Below are 18,319 nucleotides of genomic sequence, written 5' to 3' on the forward strand. Positions count from 1 at the left end.
CTAACACGCTTCTCCTCGTTGCGCTCGTCGTCGCACCTAAACTTTCTAATTGAATTAATCAGACTTCAGCTGCAATCGAATTGCCCGAAGGTCAAGTACCTAGCAATAATGACCAGACAATGTGATAAATAATGAAGTTTAGATAATAATTAATCACTTGGCCCGGTATAGTATAGCTTGCCATTATTCATAATGCCCTTTTTATTTAACCTCTTGGTCTATGTCACATCAATCAATCGGTTTCATCGGTTTTTAGCCATCCGAATAAAACAACTTTTTTCAAACTACACGAGATCTCAAATTTGCGATCTCGACTCGAGATTGCTTTCCGAAAAAATAACTGGGGGACTACAACGAAATTCGAAAATCGAAGTTCGTATCGTAACGTCCCTCTCACTCTCGTATTAAATAGTATTAGTGTCAGCGGGTCGGCAAGATACGAAGTTCGAATTTTGCACTGCGTAGTACAGGACCTGACCTTCGCAAATGTCGCAGTAGGGTCTCGGCGGCGGCTTCTGCCTAGTGCCGGGTGTTGCGGGGGGCAGATCGGGTTCCGCCGACTGGCGCGGGCAGTCCTCTGTGTCGTGCGCGTCGAACACGTCGCAAATGTCGCAGAAGAGACGCGGCGCGACCGCTCGCGGCGTCTTGCGCCCGTTGCTGGAGGACATTTAGAAATAAGGTCATCATCATTATCATATCAGCCGTAGGACACTCACTGTTAGACATAGGTCTCCCTTTACATATGACAGAGTAAACGAGCAGGCGGGTCACCTGATGAAAAGCAATCACCGCTGCCCATGGACATCCATAACACAAGCTGAGTTATGGATGCGTTGCCAGCCCTTTGTGAAAAGAGTAGGCTCGTTTTTTGAAGATCCCGCGAAAATGATCCGCTACTTTTGATGCTGACTGTGCCAGGGTGGAACCTTTGTGCTACTTATTTCATGTTGACATACTTTTCTGTCATACTCTTGTCAAGGAAATCATAACGAAATTGATTATTAAAACGTTCCACCTTGGCACGGTCAAGGACTTCATGCCGCCATGGAACCATTTCACATTAAACGTCATAGCGACATCACATTAATTAATAATGGAAATCGTATGGACTTTCCTTTGAAAAGGTTCCATGGTAGCTCATGAATTAACCCGTCCTTGACCGTGTATGAATCAGTTTGCAGCCCCGAATCTACGATTTTTTCGAACCGGGGCAAAACCTTGATGGTGGCACCCCTCCTTTCAGTGTTTGAGAAAAACTGTCAACGAGCAGCATTTTTTCCTTCTTCATTTCTTGTCTCAAGGATTTGGCGCCCTCATGAAACTGCCGCCCGGGCCCCGGGGCAAGTACCCCGGTTTGCCCCCCCGATCCGGGGCTGTCAGTTTGTTCGACTGTACTTACAAGAAAAGCGTCACTTACAAGGTAGGTTCGTCGGGCGATCCCCCCTCCAGGGCCTGCACCCTCGCAAGCAGCAACTGATTCTTCCGCTGCATGTCCACGATAACGGAGTTTAGGAACGACACCTGCCCCTCAATTTCTGCCTTCTCTTCCGCGCTGTAAATAAGAAACCCAATGACAATTATAGAAATTATAAGGGCAGGGGCGGGTCCAGAATTGGTAGATGACTCTATTAGTTTATTATCCATTACCGTTTATTATTTGACGTGGCCATTTATTTTTTGATTCAGAACGTGAATTAGTTCATTTAGGTCAATTAACAGGTAGTCAATGAAAAGAAAAAACACTTTTTAAAGTTATTTATTTAGAAAAGTTAACTGTTATTATATTACAAAATAAAAAATATATTCAAAATGTTTAGTTATATTTATATTTATCACAGGAACAAATTTGCTTTAACACAGCTGGTGATGCTTTTAAGTAAGAATGAAACTCTTGGCACGTTTTTTTTATGTTCACCTTAGTTATCAACATCGCCTTTAGAACTGAAACTTGTAGCTGAGTTTTCTCAGATGTCCACAATTTGATCATCAAAGAAAATACTCTTTCTACGCTCTTAAATTTTCGCGCGATTTTTGAAAACGGGACAATTTTGCGTCCCGGTTTTCATTTTGGGGACACCGTGACTCGTAATCAAAAAAGGGACAGTCCCGTTCAGCGCGGCGCGGGTACACGGAGCGAGCGCATGTCTGCGGGTGCGGGTGTAGGTAAAGGTTACATACAGCTTATTAGAGTCACGCGGCACCCGACCAGCACCGCCTCGACTTTCGGCGTCTACTCGTCTACAGGTGGTGGACGGCGCGTTGACAATGAAGAATACTAACCGCTCGAGGCGAGGCGGTGCTGGTCGGGTGCCGGGTGGCTGTAATGAGCTATAACCTAAAATTAACGCTGCTGATACTATTTTTCAATAGGCGTCCACCAGCTCCATGCGACCCGCGTCAGCTAGCGTAGGCCCTTAGACATATGGGTAATCTCGATTCCGAGAAGTGGTCTGATTCACTAAATCTAGCTCCGTTATCGGTACCGACTTCGACATTAATTTATCTCTGGGCGATCCGGCTGGGTTCGGTACCGAGGTATTGAAGTACCGATTCGCCACAATGACTCTTTCGAATTTGTGAGTCACTATAGCAAAATTTTAGTTGCTTTAAAATAAATAAAGCGCAATGCTAAAAAAGCAAAGACCGTATGAAAATTTTCCAGAAAAATAAACTTACATCTGTCCGGCGCTGTCGCCCGCCCCTTGTACGCCCATCGCGTTGTTATCATTCTTGTCTTTCCCCTTTGAGGCCATCTCTTTGAGCGCAAGAGCCTTCTCTCTTTCAGCAATTTCAGCTTTGGCTATAAGATTCTGAAACCAAATATCATGTAGTTCCAGTATTACGCATCCTAAAGGAGGGTCTGGGGGACCTTTGTTTAGTTAGCTTATTTAGGGCCTGGATGGTGATTTGATTACGTCAACAACAATAGTATAAAAATTATGGCTAAATAAATGAATACGCTTGTTCTTAAAATTTCTTGTTTTTCTAGTCTTAAATAACTATAACCAAACCCGAACAGCATAATAGTAGATTATTCAACAAGGGACTAAAACAATAAGCCATAATGACACGAGCTGTTTATCGAGCTGGCTATATAGTTCGAGAGTCATTAAAAATGGCGATAATCACAAACACCTTGATTGGCTGTTTAAGGGATTACAGAGTAAATTAAAAAAAAAAAAAAACTTTAATCCCAAGACATAAGACACAATAAGGAGCTTTAGTTCCGATATGCGATATGCAGAGACTGAAGTAACACTTTGTGAGCATGAGAAGTGAAAAATAAATAAATACGTAACCATGAGGGGGGAGTCTACAACTCTTTTTACTTTTACTAATAAGGGGGAGGGGGAGTCAAAACTACTCAACTTACGTTACACTTGAATGACGACCCCTTATACACAATTACCAGTCTGAATTAAGGGCGTTTATACCTGCTGAGCTGGCAACGTTGCATTTTTGTTAGTTTATCTCGATTATTCCATAAAAATTGAATGAAAGTTAAAAATATTTTCTGATAGAACACTTCTTAATATAGCAGCAGGTATAAACGCTCTTAACTCAGAATAATACTGGGCTTTGCTACGTCACTCAAGATGATAAGTGTAAAACATTCTGTACCTTCACGTCTTCTTGCAGTTTCGCTATTAGTTCTTGTTTCTGCTTCAACTCGACCTTTCGCTGTTCCACTTCGTTTTTCAGCGCGTTAATTGTTATTTCACTCTTCGCTAAAGATTCGGAAGTAGATTTCCTCGTCGCTTGCAATTCTAATGTCAACTTCTCTAATTTATCGTCCCTCTCCATGCTTGCGTTCTGTTGAACTGCTACTAATTCTAATTTGTTAGTTAATTCTACTACTTTGTTGTCAGCATCGCTCAATTTTTGTTGTAATGCGAACTGCTTTTCCATTTCGAATTTAACTTTAGCCTTTGACTCTTTTAATTCTTTGTCGTAGGCTTCTAGCTGAGCTTTTAGGTCGTGTTTAGCGCGTTTGGCATCCTTCTTGTACTCATCATATTCTTTTTGTATTTGCTTATTCAAGTCTTCGTAGTTTATCTTTTGGCCGTCATTAATGCTAGTCAACTGTTTAATATCACTTTCCGATTTGGCAATTATTTGTTGAAGTTCAATCACTTTTTCTTTGGTTTGTTGTAATTCTTGTAATTGTTTTTCTTGTTCCACAACTCGACTTTCCAAAGGCTTAACGGTATTTTTTAGAGATTCCGTATCTATTTTATATTTATTATTTAATTCTGCATTTTGATTTTTCAGCTCTGCTACCATATTATTTAAACTCTCATTTAAAATATTCAATTCATTTTCCTTTGATGCGCATATCTGAATTTCTTGACCCAAACGGATTATTTCATCTTCTAAGTGTTTAACCTTGCCGAAATTTTCTTTACCTTTCTCACTTTCGGTTTTAAGCAAATCTTTATGTTCTTCCAGTGCTTTATTTAGATTAGTATTTGTTGTGACATTTGCATCTAATTTCTTCACAGCTTCATCATGCTCAGATTTTAATTTCACTAACTGTTTTGATAATTCATCATACTTGGTCTCTATTAAGTTTTTATCTTGCGTCACGACCGCAATTTCTTTTCTCAGCGACTCCAGCTGATTTAGTTGGTCCCTTAAAACTGATTCTTCAGCGGAAGAATTACTAGAAAGAGTTTCATATTGTTGCTTTAATGTCGAGTATTCTAAAGCACTCGCTGTTAGCTTTTCTTCTAATAGTTTCTTACTTTCTAAAGCACCATTTAGTTCTACATTTACTTCAGTAATTTGACGATCTTTTTCTTTAACGATTTCGACGTTGGAATTAATATCAACTTCTAGAATTTCTGATTTACGGGTTAGTTCTTTAATAATGTTTTCTTTATCAAGCAGAGATTGTTTGAGTTGAGCTTCTTCAAGTCTGGAGGAAATTAATTCTTCTTTCACACCATTTAACTGACTATGAACGTGGCTTAATTCTTGTTCAAATTGGCTTTTTTGGTTTCCGAGTTGTAAATTCATGTCATCTATTACCAATTGCAAGGAATCTTCATTTTTTCTAGCTTCTTCAAGTTTGTTATTTAATTCATTTTGAGCTTCTGTCAGCTGATCAACTTTTTCCATCAATGTTACTTGTGATGTAGCACCATCTGCTTTCAAAACGGCTATTTCTGCTTTATACTTTTCCATATCTACTTCAGTCTTCTTGCACATCGTTTCATATTCCTTGTTTAACTCTTGTTCTCTGGTTATTAAGTTTTCAATTTCTTTCTTTAAGTTGGTATTTTCATCTAGCAGTTGATCAGTCTTAGACGCCATTTCTTGAAGATTTTTAGACAATTCAATGGTTTTGTTATCTAATTCTTTAATTTTGCTGTCTGCTATTTTGAGTTGTTCTACTTGTTCATCGTATGATTTTATTAATTGTCCACGTTCGAGCGCAAAATCTTCTTGTAATTTAAACACTTTTTGTTTCAGTTCTTGTTCTATCCTACCATGGTTGTTCGCTGCCTCCCGGGCCTTGTCTTTAAATTCTTCTAGTTCTTTTTCTGTTTTTTTAAGATGCTGTGATAGTTGAATGAACTGTTCATTAGAGTCAGTGGCCTGTCCAGTAAGATTCATATATTCAGCTTCAATCTTGTCTTTAGATTTTTGTATATCACTGCATTTATCAACATTACTGGCAAGGTTACGTTTAAGTTCACCGATTTCTAATTCCATTGCCGATATTTTTGCTTTCAGCTCGTTGTTAGCTTGGGTTATTTCGTTGATTTGTTGTTTTAGTCTCTCATTTTCTTCTTTTACTGCCTTCAATTCATCTATATTGTGTGTAAACTGAGAGTTCAGAGAATCCAGTTCAATCTTATTTTGATCCAAAACTTGCTTATGAGTTTCTATTTCTTTTATTAACTCCTCTATTTTAGAGTTTCGATTATCTATTTCTTTCTTATGCTCTTCTGCAATTTTACTGTGCTTTATGTTGAAATTGGCCGTAGCTTGCTCATAATCATCCTTTAACTTAATAATTTCTTTGTCTCTCTCGTGAATGTTTTGTTTATATTCGTTAATAAGTAGTTCAGTGGCACTTGACGAGTTACTGGAATCATGCAATAACTTTTCGTATTCTCTTGTTTTAGCAGCCAAACTTTGTTGCAACTCTCCTATATCCGATTTACTTTTTTCATTTTGCAGTGTCACTTCGCTCAAAAGACTTTCATACTCGTTAACTTTCGTCACATGCTCCTCTCTTATTTTAGTGATTTCTTCTTGCAGTATCTTAAATGTAGCTTCTTGCTTTGCTTTCGCGTCTTCAAGTTGTTCCAGGTCTAATACTTTGGCGCTGAGTTCTATTTTGAGCTTTGTTATTTCTTTGTTAAGGTTAACTTCGTGTTCTTTGCTCGCCCCAATAACTGAAAGAAGCAAAGTTAATGGATTAATTTCAAAAGTTACACATTAATATCACTTATACTTAGTTAAGAAACGTACCTTTATTTAATTCATGTGTCTTGTCGTCAACAGACGCTTGGAGCTGTGCCAGTTTGGCATTTAAATCTGTGACAGTCTGACTGTTCTCTTTGTTCAGTCTTTCTAAGTTCTGCTTTTCAGATTCCAGTTTCGATTCCGCCAGTTGTAACTTGGCGGTAAAAACGGATACTTGCGTGTCGAATTCTGTTTGAGCGACTGAGATCTTAGACTTGGCTTCGGCCAGAGCTTTCTCATACTCGGTCTTTACTTTCGTCAATTCCTCCGACATGCTCTTTCCGATGGAATCCTTTTCGCTGTCCTTTTCTTTAAGCAGGGCGTACGCTTCGTCCAAGAGTTTTTGAAGCTCCGAAGACAGCGCTGGAAATAAGAAACATCAAGAATTACAAAAGATTGCAGCGATTAGGTTTAGAAAGTAGGTAATGTTTTAATACGATAGATACCTAAGTGTTTGATTAAATCACAAGGTATGGAGGGGGCTTATTGTGTTGGTCGGCCCGTGATCGCAACCGCATTCACCTTTTTTCAGTTTATCGGTATAAGATGGTGGTAGAAAGTCATGGTGAATTCGATTGTGAAGACGAGCGCGTTAGACAACTAAGCTTCTAGATTGTTAACCCTGGATTCTTTCTTCCTCTCATATTTTTGAGTGCCCATTGTTTTAATAGCCTACCACCCACTGTACGAAGTTCCTTTTTTCCGACACACATCTCATAGTTGAAAACATGTTCCTGCCCCTCGATTTTATACGCATCCAAGTCGTCCTGCTATCCCCTTTTCTCTGCTTCAGCTTCGATGATTAATGGAATCCCATGGATAATATACTAGCGGAAATTCTGGGATCCTGGCTTTTCGCCGAAAATATTGTTCAAAAGCAAAGCTTGTACTATGGATACTAGGTAACGGATAAACATACTTATATAGATAAATACATACTTAAATACATATTAAACATCCAAGACCCGTGAACAAACATTCGTACTATTCATACAAATATCTGCCTCGGCCGAAAATCGAACCCGGGAGTTCAAAGATTCGTAGTCAGGTTCTCTAACCACTTGGCCATCCGGTCGCCTTCCCAACTGTTTCACATGGACGAACGATTTTTTTCTGAAACTGTACCTAAACTTTTCAGGATATTTCAAGACTATACGCGCCACCTCTGTACAGGCTACAGACTGTGTGTACTGACTGTGTGCGGCGGCGAGCTCGTCACGGTGCTGGTCGGCGAGCGCGCTCAGCTCGGCGGCGCGCTGCTGGTCGCCGGCGCGCAGCGTGGCGGCGGCCGCGTCTGCCCGCGCCGCCTGTAACGCCACTTCCGCCTCCAGTTCGCGGATGCGTTGGTCGCGGGCAAACTTCTCTGCCTGTAAATAAAGCGGAACGCTCTTTAGATGTGGGGAGGCCCTTACACCAGTGTTGTAGCGTCAGATGTTTCCATGTTAATAAAGTAAATAAAGATTTGCGTCCTGTTGCCGTATTTTGTAAATATTGGGCAAGCCAGTGGAAATGGAGTTCTATAGGCGCTTCACCACTGCCTTACACTTCTTCTCTGTCGTTTCGTTTTTCTTCTTCGTTTTTGGTTCTCGCCGTCTTCTAATTTGATAATATACGTGTGTAGGCAACGTTATATTGGACCTACGTTTAGCCTTGGTTTTAGCCTTGAATTACTCACCTCCATGGCATCTTTGTATTTCTGAAACAAAAAGTCACATCTTAATAGTTTTCGTTGCGCAAGTTAGCTTTATTTAACCCTTCACGTGAATGGTTAACGGAACCTAAGCAGATTGTAGCCAATTTGTCCCTTTTGATTTAAAATGGCGCGGAAATGTGGCGTGATCAAAGAAATTGCATGCCTCATTATCTCCCCGTTCTCTTCTAACTGGCCTTTTGGGTGCTATAATAACTTCTCATTGCCTGCCTCAGCGTAATTAATGATGAATGCAATAATGGAGCTTTATTTTTTTATCGTTAGGAATAACAATGAAATATCAGATTTTGAATGAAAATTTTATAAAATGAAAGAGTTTTTTTACCGTTAGGAATAACCTTTCTCCATAACAGAAAAAAACATTAGAATTTGTGAAGTCTCGATCAATTAATTTTATAAAAATGAAATAAGAGTTTTCTGCACACCGCTCAAGTTACGACAGGTGCATGGTCGCATAAAGGCAAAGAGGTTGGAGAGGTTATAGGTTGTTCCATAGTCCAGAATAAAAAACATTAAAAAAGAATTTGTGTCTTTGTCTCGATCGTTTTGACTGGTTATACTCCTTTATTCTCTCGCCGGATAATACGTTCTTCATATAACAGATAGTTATTCCAGTTAGTACATGTCAAGTTGCATTGCTCGAACTGCATAAAACACGATATTTCATAAGGTCGCGGGTGAGCAAAGTTATTGTTTTAGTTCATTGATATGGACCTCCGCAAAGTAACGCCTGATTCATTAAATTATTTATTTGAATAGCATGTTTGCTACGTAGGAAGGTAGTTAATCGGTTTGGTAGATAAACATTGTCAATTTCAGTATCTCCTTACATTGTAATCCTCCTTGTTGATGTTCTCTTCCTCATGCTTAAAAAGCAGGTCTTCGACTTTCTGCTTTTCGTCTTCCAACTGCTGCGTTAATCGGTCCAGTTCAGCTTTTAGTTTGCCATTCTCCGTTGTCGCCTGAAAAGTATGTCAAGATTATTTAATATTTGTCGTTCTGTACAGTTGGGTTATATTGCGCAGACTACCTATAGCTAATGAATTAATACTGTTATCCAACCACCAGTAGGCGAATGTAGGAGGGCAAGACTTAGCTTAATTCACGTAATCGAACGATGAATGATCATAAAATCTATACGAATATTTAAGTGTATAGTTAGGTAACTTTGACTACACACACAACACCGAAAAGGTTTTTAATCGCAATTTTCGATACTTACAAAATATAACGCGGTAGGTATGCTTTAAACATCAACATGAACCAATGTATAGAAACATTTTGTAAACTACCAATAAAGTATGATTGGTTTTTTGGAGTCTTTTTGTATTTTTTATTTCAACTCCAAATTTGTTATTTTTACTTTTACGGGGGGTTTTATCGGGTTTTGTCCAGCAGTGGTGTAGGGGTTATATCACGCAGCACGGATCGCTGAGGACCTGGGTTCGATTCCCAGTGCTGGTCTCTTTTTCTGGTTTTTCTGTGCATCCATGTCTCAGTTTGTATTTTCGATACCAATAAAGTATCCTGAAAAACATTTACAAGACGAGCGGATGGCCAAGTGGTTAGAGAACTTGACTACGAAGCTTGAGGTTCCGGGTTCGATTCCCGGCCGGGGCAGATATTTGTATGAATAATACGAATGTTTGTTCTCGGGTCTTGGGTGTTCAATATGTATTTAAGTATGTATTTATCTATATAAGTATGTTTATCCGTTGCCTAGTAGCCATAGTACAAGCTTTGCTTAGTTTGGGACTAGGTCAATTGGTTTGAAGTGTCCCATGATATTTATTATTTATTTATTATTATTGAGTGCTTAGTCCTGCCGAAATTATAATCTGGATTAATTTGAAAACACCCCATAGGTACCTACTGCCTAACAGTGCGTTACGAATACGTCAAGGATAGCATTCGATATAGCACACGCTTAGTAACGTAGCGACCCAATTCAAATTTGTTACCCACCATGAAACAAGGTTTAAGGAAGTAGGAGTGAAACTAATTCAAAATTGTTATTTTTAGAACAAACACGGTAAAGGCAAAGCGGAACGATGCTTCTTAAATCTGTAATGCTTCTCTACATCCACTTTAATATCGGTACCGCTGCACTTCTATTATTTTCAAAATCATTTTCATGTCTTCTTACTAAATAAAATAAAAACTGTGTACCTGTGCTGCTTCCTTCTGTAGTTGTGCCAACGCAGTCTCAGCTCGGTCAGCCTGCACAGAGACTTTCGCAATCTCTGCCCGCTCCAACTCCCGTTCTCGCATCAACCGCTCTAAGTGATGCTGCTTCTCGCGTAGCAGCTCCTGTTACAATAGAACTAAGTCAAGGGGGATGACCAATCGAGCAATTACGAGGAAAGAGTTGCTAAGAATTCGCAGGAATTGGGCTTGCAAGTTTATATCAAAATGCTGGTCAAAACCGCCCGTCCTAATTCTTATCAACTCATTTTCACCCGTAATTGCATCCCAGTAAGTATGAGTATAAATTTGCCTATTTACCAGCCTGTTTGCTATTTCCATGGACGTTTGCAATTTGTAATACAGCCATTTTTTCAAAACATGTTTCTTATACTTACAATAAATAAATCAACGAAATATGATGTAAGAATCTAAATACTTACATAATATAATTATGCTTAACTAAACATTTTTATTTCTGTCTTCTATGTTACAAATACAAAATACAAATACAAATATATTTTATTAACAGAAACCTATTTGATACCATACAGAACATATCTATCAGACTCCAAACTAGGCTGAGCCTGTATCTTGGACGTCTGCGAGTGCGATTAACAGATTTGTAAAACTTTAGAATTAAGCGACAACATGCAGGAAAAAAATAATATTAAAATAAAATAAAAAATTACAAAATTGACACAAAACAACCGGCAAAAAAGTAAAACTAGCGTTTATACTATGTGTGTATGTGTGAGTGTGTAGGTGTGCGTGTGTGTGTGCGCGTCTGCGTGTGTGTGTGTATGTGTGAGTGATGTTATAAAATCATATCACTTAATTGGTCTTAAAGTAAAGAAGACTTCGAACGGGATCTTTTTCCATCGCTGATGTCAGATGTCTCGGCTATTTTCCTCTTTTGATGACGCACCTGAACGTTCCGTCGACCACAACAAACACCTTCGCACACTTTCGCGACCGCGTGTGTTAAATAAACCATTAAAGAATTCCGAGCAATTAATAAATTAACATGCGGTTGTAGTAGGTACGTACAGATTTTCGGACTGACCTGAGTGTAAAAGTTTGTATAATTGCCACCGAGATTTTTTAAATATATAATAGAAAACTTCAACGCGGTGATCTTAATGTGGAGCATTTCCAAAATAAGGAAAATCGAAAGAAATGTTTAGGTACACCTCTAACTCCAACTGCGTAGGCATTACGAAGTGCAAAATTCAAACTTCGTATCGATCGTGCCGTCCCGCTGACGCTTATGTTATTTAATACAAGAGTGAGAGGGACGCATCGACACGAACTTCGATTTTCGAAATTCGTAGTAGCACCGCAGATTAAATTTTAAAATAAAGATAATATTCTACTATATATAATATAATATAATACATAATATATAATCTTTAAAATAATATTATAGACGCGAAAGTTTGTATGAATGTTTGGATTTTGGATGTATGTCCGTTACTCTTTCACACAAAAACTACTGAATGGATTTAAATGAAATTTGGCTTACAGGTAATATATACCACGGATTAACATATAGGCTACTTTTTATCCCAATAATAAGCCGTGGTGGCCTAGTGGTTTGACCTATCGCCTCTCAAGCAGAGGGTCGTGGGTTCAAACCCCGGCTCGCACCTATGAGTTTATCGAAATTCATGTGCGGAATTACATTTGAAATTTACCACGAGCTTTGCGGTGAAGGAAAACATCGTGAGGAAACCTGCACAAACCTGCGAAGCAATTCAATGGTGCGTGTGAAGTTCCCAATCCCCACTGGGCCCGCGTGGGAACTATGTCCAGCAGTGGGACGTATATAGGCTGGGATGATTTTATCCCAATATTCCTACGGGATAGGGATAAAATCTCGAACTAACAACCACTGGGCTTAGTCATGAAATTTGGTATGTAGGTAGCTGGAGTTCTGGAATAACACTAAGGCTACTTTTTATCCCAATATTCCCACGGGATGGGGATAAAATCTTGAAATTTCAACTGCTGGCTTTAGAGTCTTGAAATTTCGGACAGTTATTCTTAACAGAACCTCAATGATGATCACGATATATATTTTGGGATTTCCCAGGGGAATTTTGTAAAATCCCGGAATGTCAATTGTAACTGGGCCAATCAACTATTTTACCGACACTTTGGGCGTCTCCTGCGTTACCAAAATTGTCTCTGGCGTTACCAAAAAATCGCACCTCCAACAAGATATTTCACGGTTTAATAGGTTGAACTTACGTAGGATGGCATGTATTCATGTACACCATTTATTAAATTACAGAAAAACATGTTTACTTACAAAAGTCTGCAATTGTTTGAAAAATGTTGCGGACAGATTAGTGTCGGTAAAAAAGTTGATTGGCCCAACTACCAGACCGAATAGTTTACGCGTGCGAAGCCGCGGGTAAACTCTAGTCATACATATAACTTAGGTAGACACTAAACGTAACAGTATGAAGAAAATAATTCGGTTTAACTTTATGGCACATCAAAAATTGTTCGTATTGATAATCGATTGCACTATTACCGAAATGATGTGCCAATTGTCACACTTTCAGAGTACAAATTACGTTACGCCTAGTTCCGTCTTTATCCGGCTAAGATTAGAACCATAGCTAATGTCTACTAAACTAAATCTACTTAATTCCGTTAAAAGCTAAAATATACTGTTTTAAACGGTTTTTTAGATTTCTTTATTCTGACATACAACCTCGAAGAAAGAGGCATGCTTGCAGGGCGTGATTGTTCGTGTAGAGTCGTATTTGATAGATGTAGAGCACAAGTCACATTAAATGCGACTGATATTTTGAAACAGCGTAGGTACATTAGCTATTTGGGAGACTACATTGTCCCATTTGTATGTATGTATGTATGTAAATACTTTATTGTACATAATAATAATAATAATTAAATTCATTTATTCAAGTAACATTACGACTCATTTTGTTAAACAATTTATCTTAACCTATGTTAGTAAAAATTACAATAAATAAAATAAAATAAAAAATAAATAAAAACAAAATTAAATTTATGAAAATAATTCCTTATTTAACCATCCCACTAGAGATGGCACAACAGCGTTCTATATACGGGCAGTCCTATCTGCTCGCGATCATGTTCAGGACGCTGTTGGCGCTGCCCCGCACCCTGCGCACCAGAGACGCACACCTCTTGCGCATGGTGGAGTAAAAACAGTCCACGCGCGCTTCAGCGAACATCCCGGATGCGCTACAGAACCGTGGCAGCCCCAACAGTACCCTGAACGCATTATTGTACATAAAACACAAAAATAATACAAAAAGAAAACAACAAAACAAAAGAGTACAAAGGCGAACTTATCCCTAAAGGGATTTGTCTGCCTAATCATTATCTCATACTCGTACATAAGAAACAGGTGTGTCAATTGCTATAAATATGAAATTAATTACTTACCTAAGTGCAATTTTGTGTTTTGACTTTAGTATAATATTATCTGTAAGATTTTATCTTACACCATTAGTTTATTATGTGACGCTATAAATAATCATATTCTATCGATAATCGTAAATAACTTAAGATAACATTAAAGGCAAATGGCCTGTTAAGAGCACTATTGAATAGCTCATAATGGCATTCAATGCTCCAATGAAGTAGAAAACATAATAGTAGGAGAGTTCCATTGCGTCTGGAGACGTTTATTCGACACGATCAATAAGCCTGCACTTTAGCGGGGATTTTGCTACATACCTACCGAGCGAAACTCTGCCAAGTAGGTTAGGTACCTATATGAACATACCTGCAAATACGTTACTATATGTATAGTAATTACGTTGTCTGTGTGGTTATATTTGAAGGTAAATTAGACGCTTAAATTTTTCGAAGGCGCTTTAACCAACGGATTACGTTACACACACACAAACATCACGCCTGTATTCCCAAATGGGGTAGACAGAGCATACGAAACGTTACCGCCTCGGAGAAACTTTTAGCAAGAGAAATGTTTTAAGTTTGACACAAACGGTACAATAGTGACAGGTTGCTAGCCTGTCGCCTACGGTATACCCCAAACCTCCGGATATTTAACTGAAACCACATTTTCCATACTTTGGGTTCGGTCCTTTATGTCGTGAAATGATTGAACTATGCAAACATTTAAGCATATGGAAACTAAGATTCTATTTGATGTGTATTCTTGTCTTTGTTGTCGCACTCTATAAAATAAACTGACCGATTTGTTTGTATAGTATAATTAGTTTTCGTTAAAAATTTCTAATTAATACAATATTTTTTGCTGACTGTACCATTACCTATATTTACACCAAATATTATGTTATCTAATCTGATCACTAGAGGTGGTTGTAATTAAAGCAAGATTTCAAGATAACTTATATTCATACTACTGTACGTTTTAAAGTCTACTATTATAAGCAGTCATTGTCATCCCAGCCTATATACGTCCCACTGCTGCGCACAGGCCTCCTCTCAGAACAAGAGGGCTTGGGCCATAGTTCCCACGCGGGCCCAGTGCGGATTGGGAACTTCGCACGCACCATTGAATTGCTTCGCAGGTTTGTGCAGGTTTCCTCACGATGTTTTCCTTCACCGCAAAGCTCGTGGTAAATTTCAAATGTAATTCCGCACATGAATTTCGAAAAACTCAGAGGTGCGAGCCGGGGTTCGAACCCACGACCCTCTGCTTGAGAGGCGATAGGTCAAACCACTAGGCCACCACGGCTTATTATTGGGATAAAAAGTAGCCTATATGTTAATCCGTGGTATATATTACCTGTAAGCCAAATTTCATTTAAATCCATTCAGTAGTTTTTGTGTGAAAGAGTAACGGACATACATCCAAACATTCATACAAACTTTCGCGTCTATAATATTATTTTATTAGATTATATATTATATTATATTATATATAGTAGAATATTATCTTTATTTTAAAATTTAATCTGCGGTGCTACTACGAAATTCGAAAATCGAAGTTAGTGTCGATGCGTCCCTCTCACTCTTGTATTAAATAACATAAGCGTCAGCGGGACGGCACGATACGAAGTTTGAATTATAAGTAGTAATTGAGCCCTATAGACACCTTTGGCGTGTGTAGCTTAATACGCTTAATAGGATTTTCAGGTCGACTGGTTTGTAAGGAAAGACTGCCTCGTTTCATATTTCAGTCTAGCCACGATTACGAATCATGCATGTTGTAAATTATATCATTTATTGTCTATGGCCTTTATTGTAATTTTTTATTATTTATTCGACTGGATGGCATTTGGCATACGAGCAAGTGGGTCTCCTGATGGTAAGACATCACCACTGCCCATAAACATCTGCAACACCAGGGGTATTGCATTTACATTCCAATAGATAAACTAGAGTTTACGTTTACATGTTAATCCTTCTGAACATGGCAGGCTGGCCTCAGTTGGAATGTCTGTCGGAATTCTATTCAAAATATGAATTCAGAGTCCGGTCCTGAATTATGTACCAGTCTTATCCTCTATATAATAAATTGTCTTCTCTTAACTAGGTTAGCTGGAAGAGATCCCTTTTTAGGGATAAGCTCGCCTTAGCTCTCCTCTCTGTGTATTTGTATTTTTATTTTTATGTGCAATAAAGAGTTTACATACAAAAATATACGTTTCTCTACCAGTGGCGTAACGTGAACATTTGGTTTAGGCTACCCGGGGATCATTCCCCGGGTAGCCTAAACCAAATGTTCCTCTTCTCATGAAGAGCATAAGTTTTTTACGTCTTCGGATGCAACACCTCACAGTTAGTGTGCAGGACCTTTGTCATACCTACGTGACATCACTGACGACAATTTATAATTTAGGCAAACCGATACGAAGGTTTAGGTAGAGTCATTCACGATGACGCGTGCCGTGGTTCTTATTACAATGTCATTAATGTCTAATTTTATCAAAATCACGCGTCTTCGTGGATGGCATCATAAACTTGTGAGCAAAAATATCTGAACACGACTCTATTGACAACGGCGTAGAAGCGTGTTCAGATATTTTTGATCTTTGCTCACAAGTTTGTGTACCTACACCAGTGCTCTACACACATTTTTTTATTATGATTTTTAATGATTGTTAAGATCACCGAGGTGTCTTTTTAATTCCGTTTAAAAATTTCTAGTATTCTGTATATCGATACCTTTAGGTTCATTTGGCGTAAAGGACAAAACATCGAAAATGAGTTATATATACAGTTTTGTTCAGAATTTCAAGCTCTATCGATCTGTATAGTTAAAATTTTGATATCTTGAAAAATTCGACCTTTACGCCCCACATATTGACATGCCTAAACACCAGAAAATAATAATTTAATGGGTGTAAATATCACCATAAACCATAAACTACGACGTTAAGTCATAAATTTATGCATCTTGACCTTTAAGACCTGCCATTTGCATGACTATAATAACAAGACATGTAATGAATATGGGTGTATAGGATTCACTTTATAATGTTTGCCCTTTACGACCTGATTAGTTGAAACCGTTTCATGTTAGTTGGTCCTTTACTACCCCTACATTTACCATAAAAATAGTGAACTGGTAAACAATAATATATACGAGTAGAACGCGGTTCTTGTCGTATAAATAATCTACAAGGCAAGCGCATAATAGAGTGAAATTTATAGTCAGTGTTATTCTGTTCGCAATGAGAGCCTCTTACAAGAAAGACCATATTTAATATATTATGACAATTGATTTTAAGTTTTTCATTATTGTAGAGGTGTTAAAACCACTATCATTAAAGGCTATAAATAATAAATGTTTATTTCTGGTCATAATATACCTAGTCTATGAACTGTATAGAACTATAAAGTTTGCTGGCAACAGGCCAACTGGTCGTGATGTCGTAGTTTTAGTTCACCACAACCTTTGTAGTAATTTAAAAGGAAAATACTCCAACTTGGCTTTTATTTACGAGGACGCATTATTTATTAGGTAGGTACTGACGCAAGCTAATGTTTGTAAATCGTACGACTTTTTTTTTGCAAGGACCTTCAGGAATTCCATCGACAAGACAGCATCCAAGACTACTTAGATGCCTAAGGTAGAGTTTTGTACAAAACACAGATAGGGCTACTACGAAACTCGAAACTCGAAGCTCGTATGGTACCGTCTCTCTCGCTCTCGTATTGAATAGCATAAGTGTCAGAGGGACCGCACGACACGAACTTCGAGTTTCGTAGTAGCCCTGGAGAAGTCAATCTCATGTATGTACTTCACTTTTCATACCTACTACGCTCGGCGGTCGCTCTAAGGTTGTCAACTATAGCTTATGCACCAATAAACTATCGTGGTAGTGGCACTCTGTGGCACTCGTAACTAGTTGTTTAATTTATTGTTGAGAATGAAACGGGAAGAATGGAAATATAAATTAATATCTAAAATATTTAAATTTTAATGTCATTGTTATATTATAAATTTGTCACAGAAAATATCTTGCGTCGATTTTTTTATTGGCGAAATTCACGATTATTTCATTTAAACAACCGTCCACTGAACAGTTATAAGAACTTTTTTTTGTTGCTCCATTATTGCACAAAAAAGTTCACAGAGGCGTGTCTCAAGCGGATGGCACTCGCGCTCGCACTGGTCCCAACCGGTCCGAGATATCGTGTCCGTGAGCAGTGTCTATATGTGCGTTGCTCGAGCGCACTTGTATGGAGATTGACTTCTGAACTATCTGTGTTTTGTGCTTTTTGCAAGGAAAGTGATCTGGAAACAATCTGGAGGACGGTGATATTTACGATTTACGGAAGTAGTCGGAACTGACTTGACGTTATTATCTGATCTAGTCAGATGTGTTGACAGAAATTGTTCGTTCGCCATGAGGTGTCTAGAGGCTGTTTTGTCAATGAGGAATGCAGCGCGGCGAGCGTTGTTTCTGCTAATTAGTTACACGGTTGCGATATTCGCCGCAAGAC

The 18,319-nt window shown here is 38.4% G+C and overlaps 1 protein-coding gene across 6 annotated transcripts in view; it reads right to left on the reverse strand.

Annotated features, from left to right (window-relative positions):
• Positions 1-18,319, reverse strand: part of CLIP-190 (Cytoplasmic linker protein 190) — a 56,042-nt gene that overhangs the window by 790 nt on the left and 36,933 nt on the right. For all 6 annotated transcript variants that reach the window (XM_074087689.1, XM_074087687.1, XM_074087688.1 and 3 more), the window contains 9 exons: positions 10,358-10,498; positions 9,019-9,150; positions 8,153-8,173; positions 7,673-7,844; positions 6,484-6,840; positions 3,622-6,407; positions 2,677-2,810; positions 1,418-1,552; positions 479-657 (listed from right to left, as the gene is read on the reverse strand). In XM_074087689.1, the coding sequence (XP_073943790.1) occupies positions 479-657; positions 1,418-1,552; positions 2,677-2,810; positions 3,622-6,407; positions 6,484-6,840; positions 7,673-7,844; positions 8,153-8,173; positions 9,019-9,150; positions 10,358-10,498 (4,057 nt within the window). The remainder of the gene's footprint in view (positions 1-478; positions 658-1,417; positions 1,553-2,676; positions 2,811-3,621; positions 6,408-6,483; positions 6,841-7,672; positions 7,845-8,152; positions 8,174-9,018; positions 9,151-10,357; positions 10,499-18,319) is intronic.

Source organism: Choristoneura fumiferana, chromosome 5, assembly GCF_025370935.1.
Source record: "Choristoneura fumiferana chromosome 5, NRCan_CFum_1, whole genome shotgun sequence".
NCBI lineage: Eukaryota > Metazoa > Arthropoda > Insecta > Lepidoptera > Tortricidae > Choristoneura > Choristoneura fumiferana.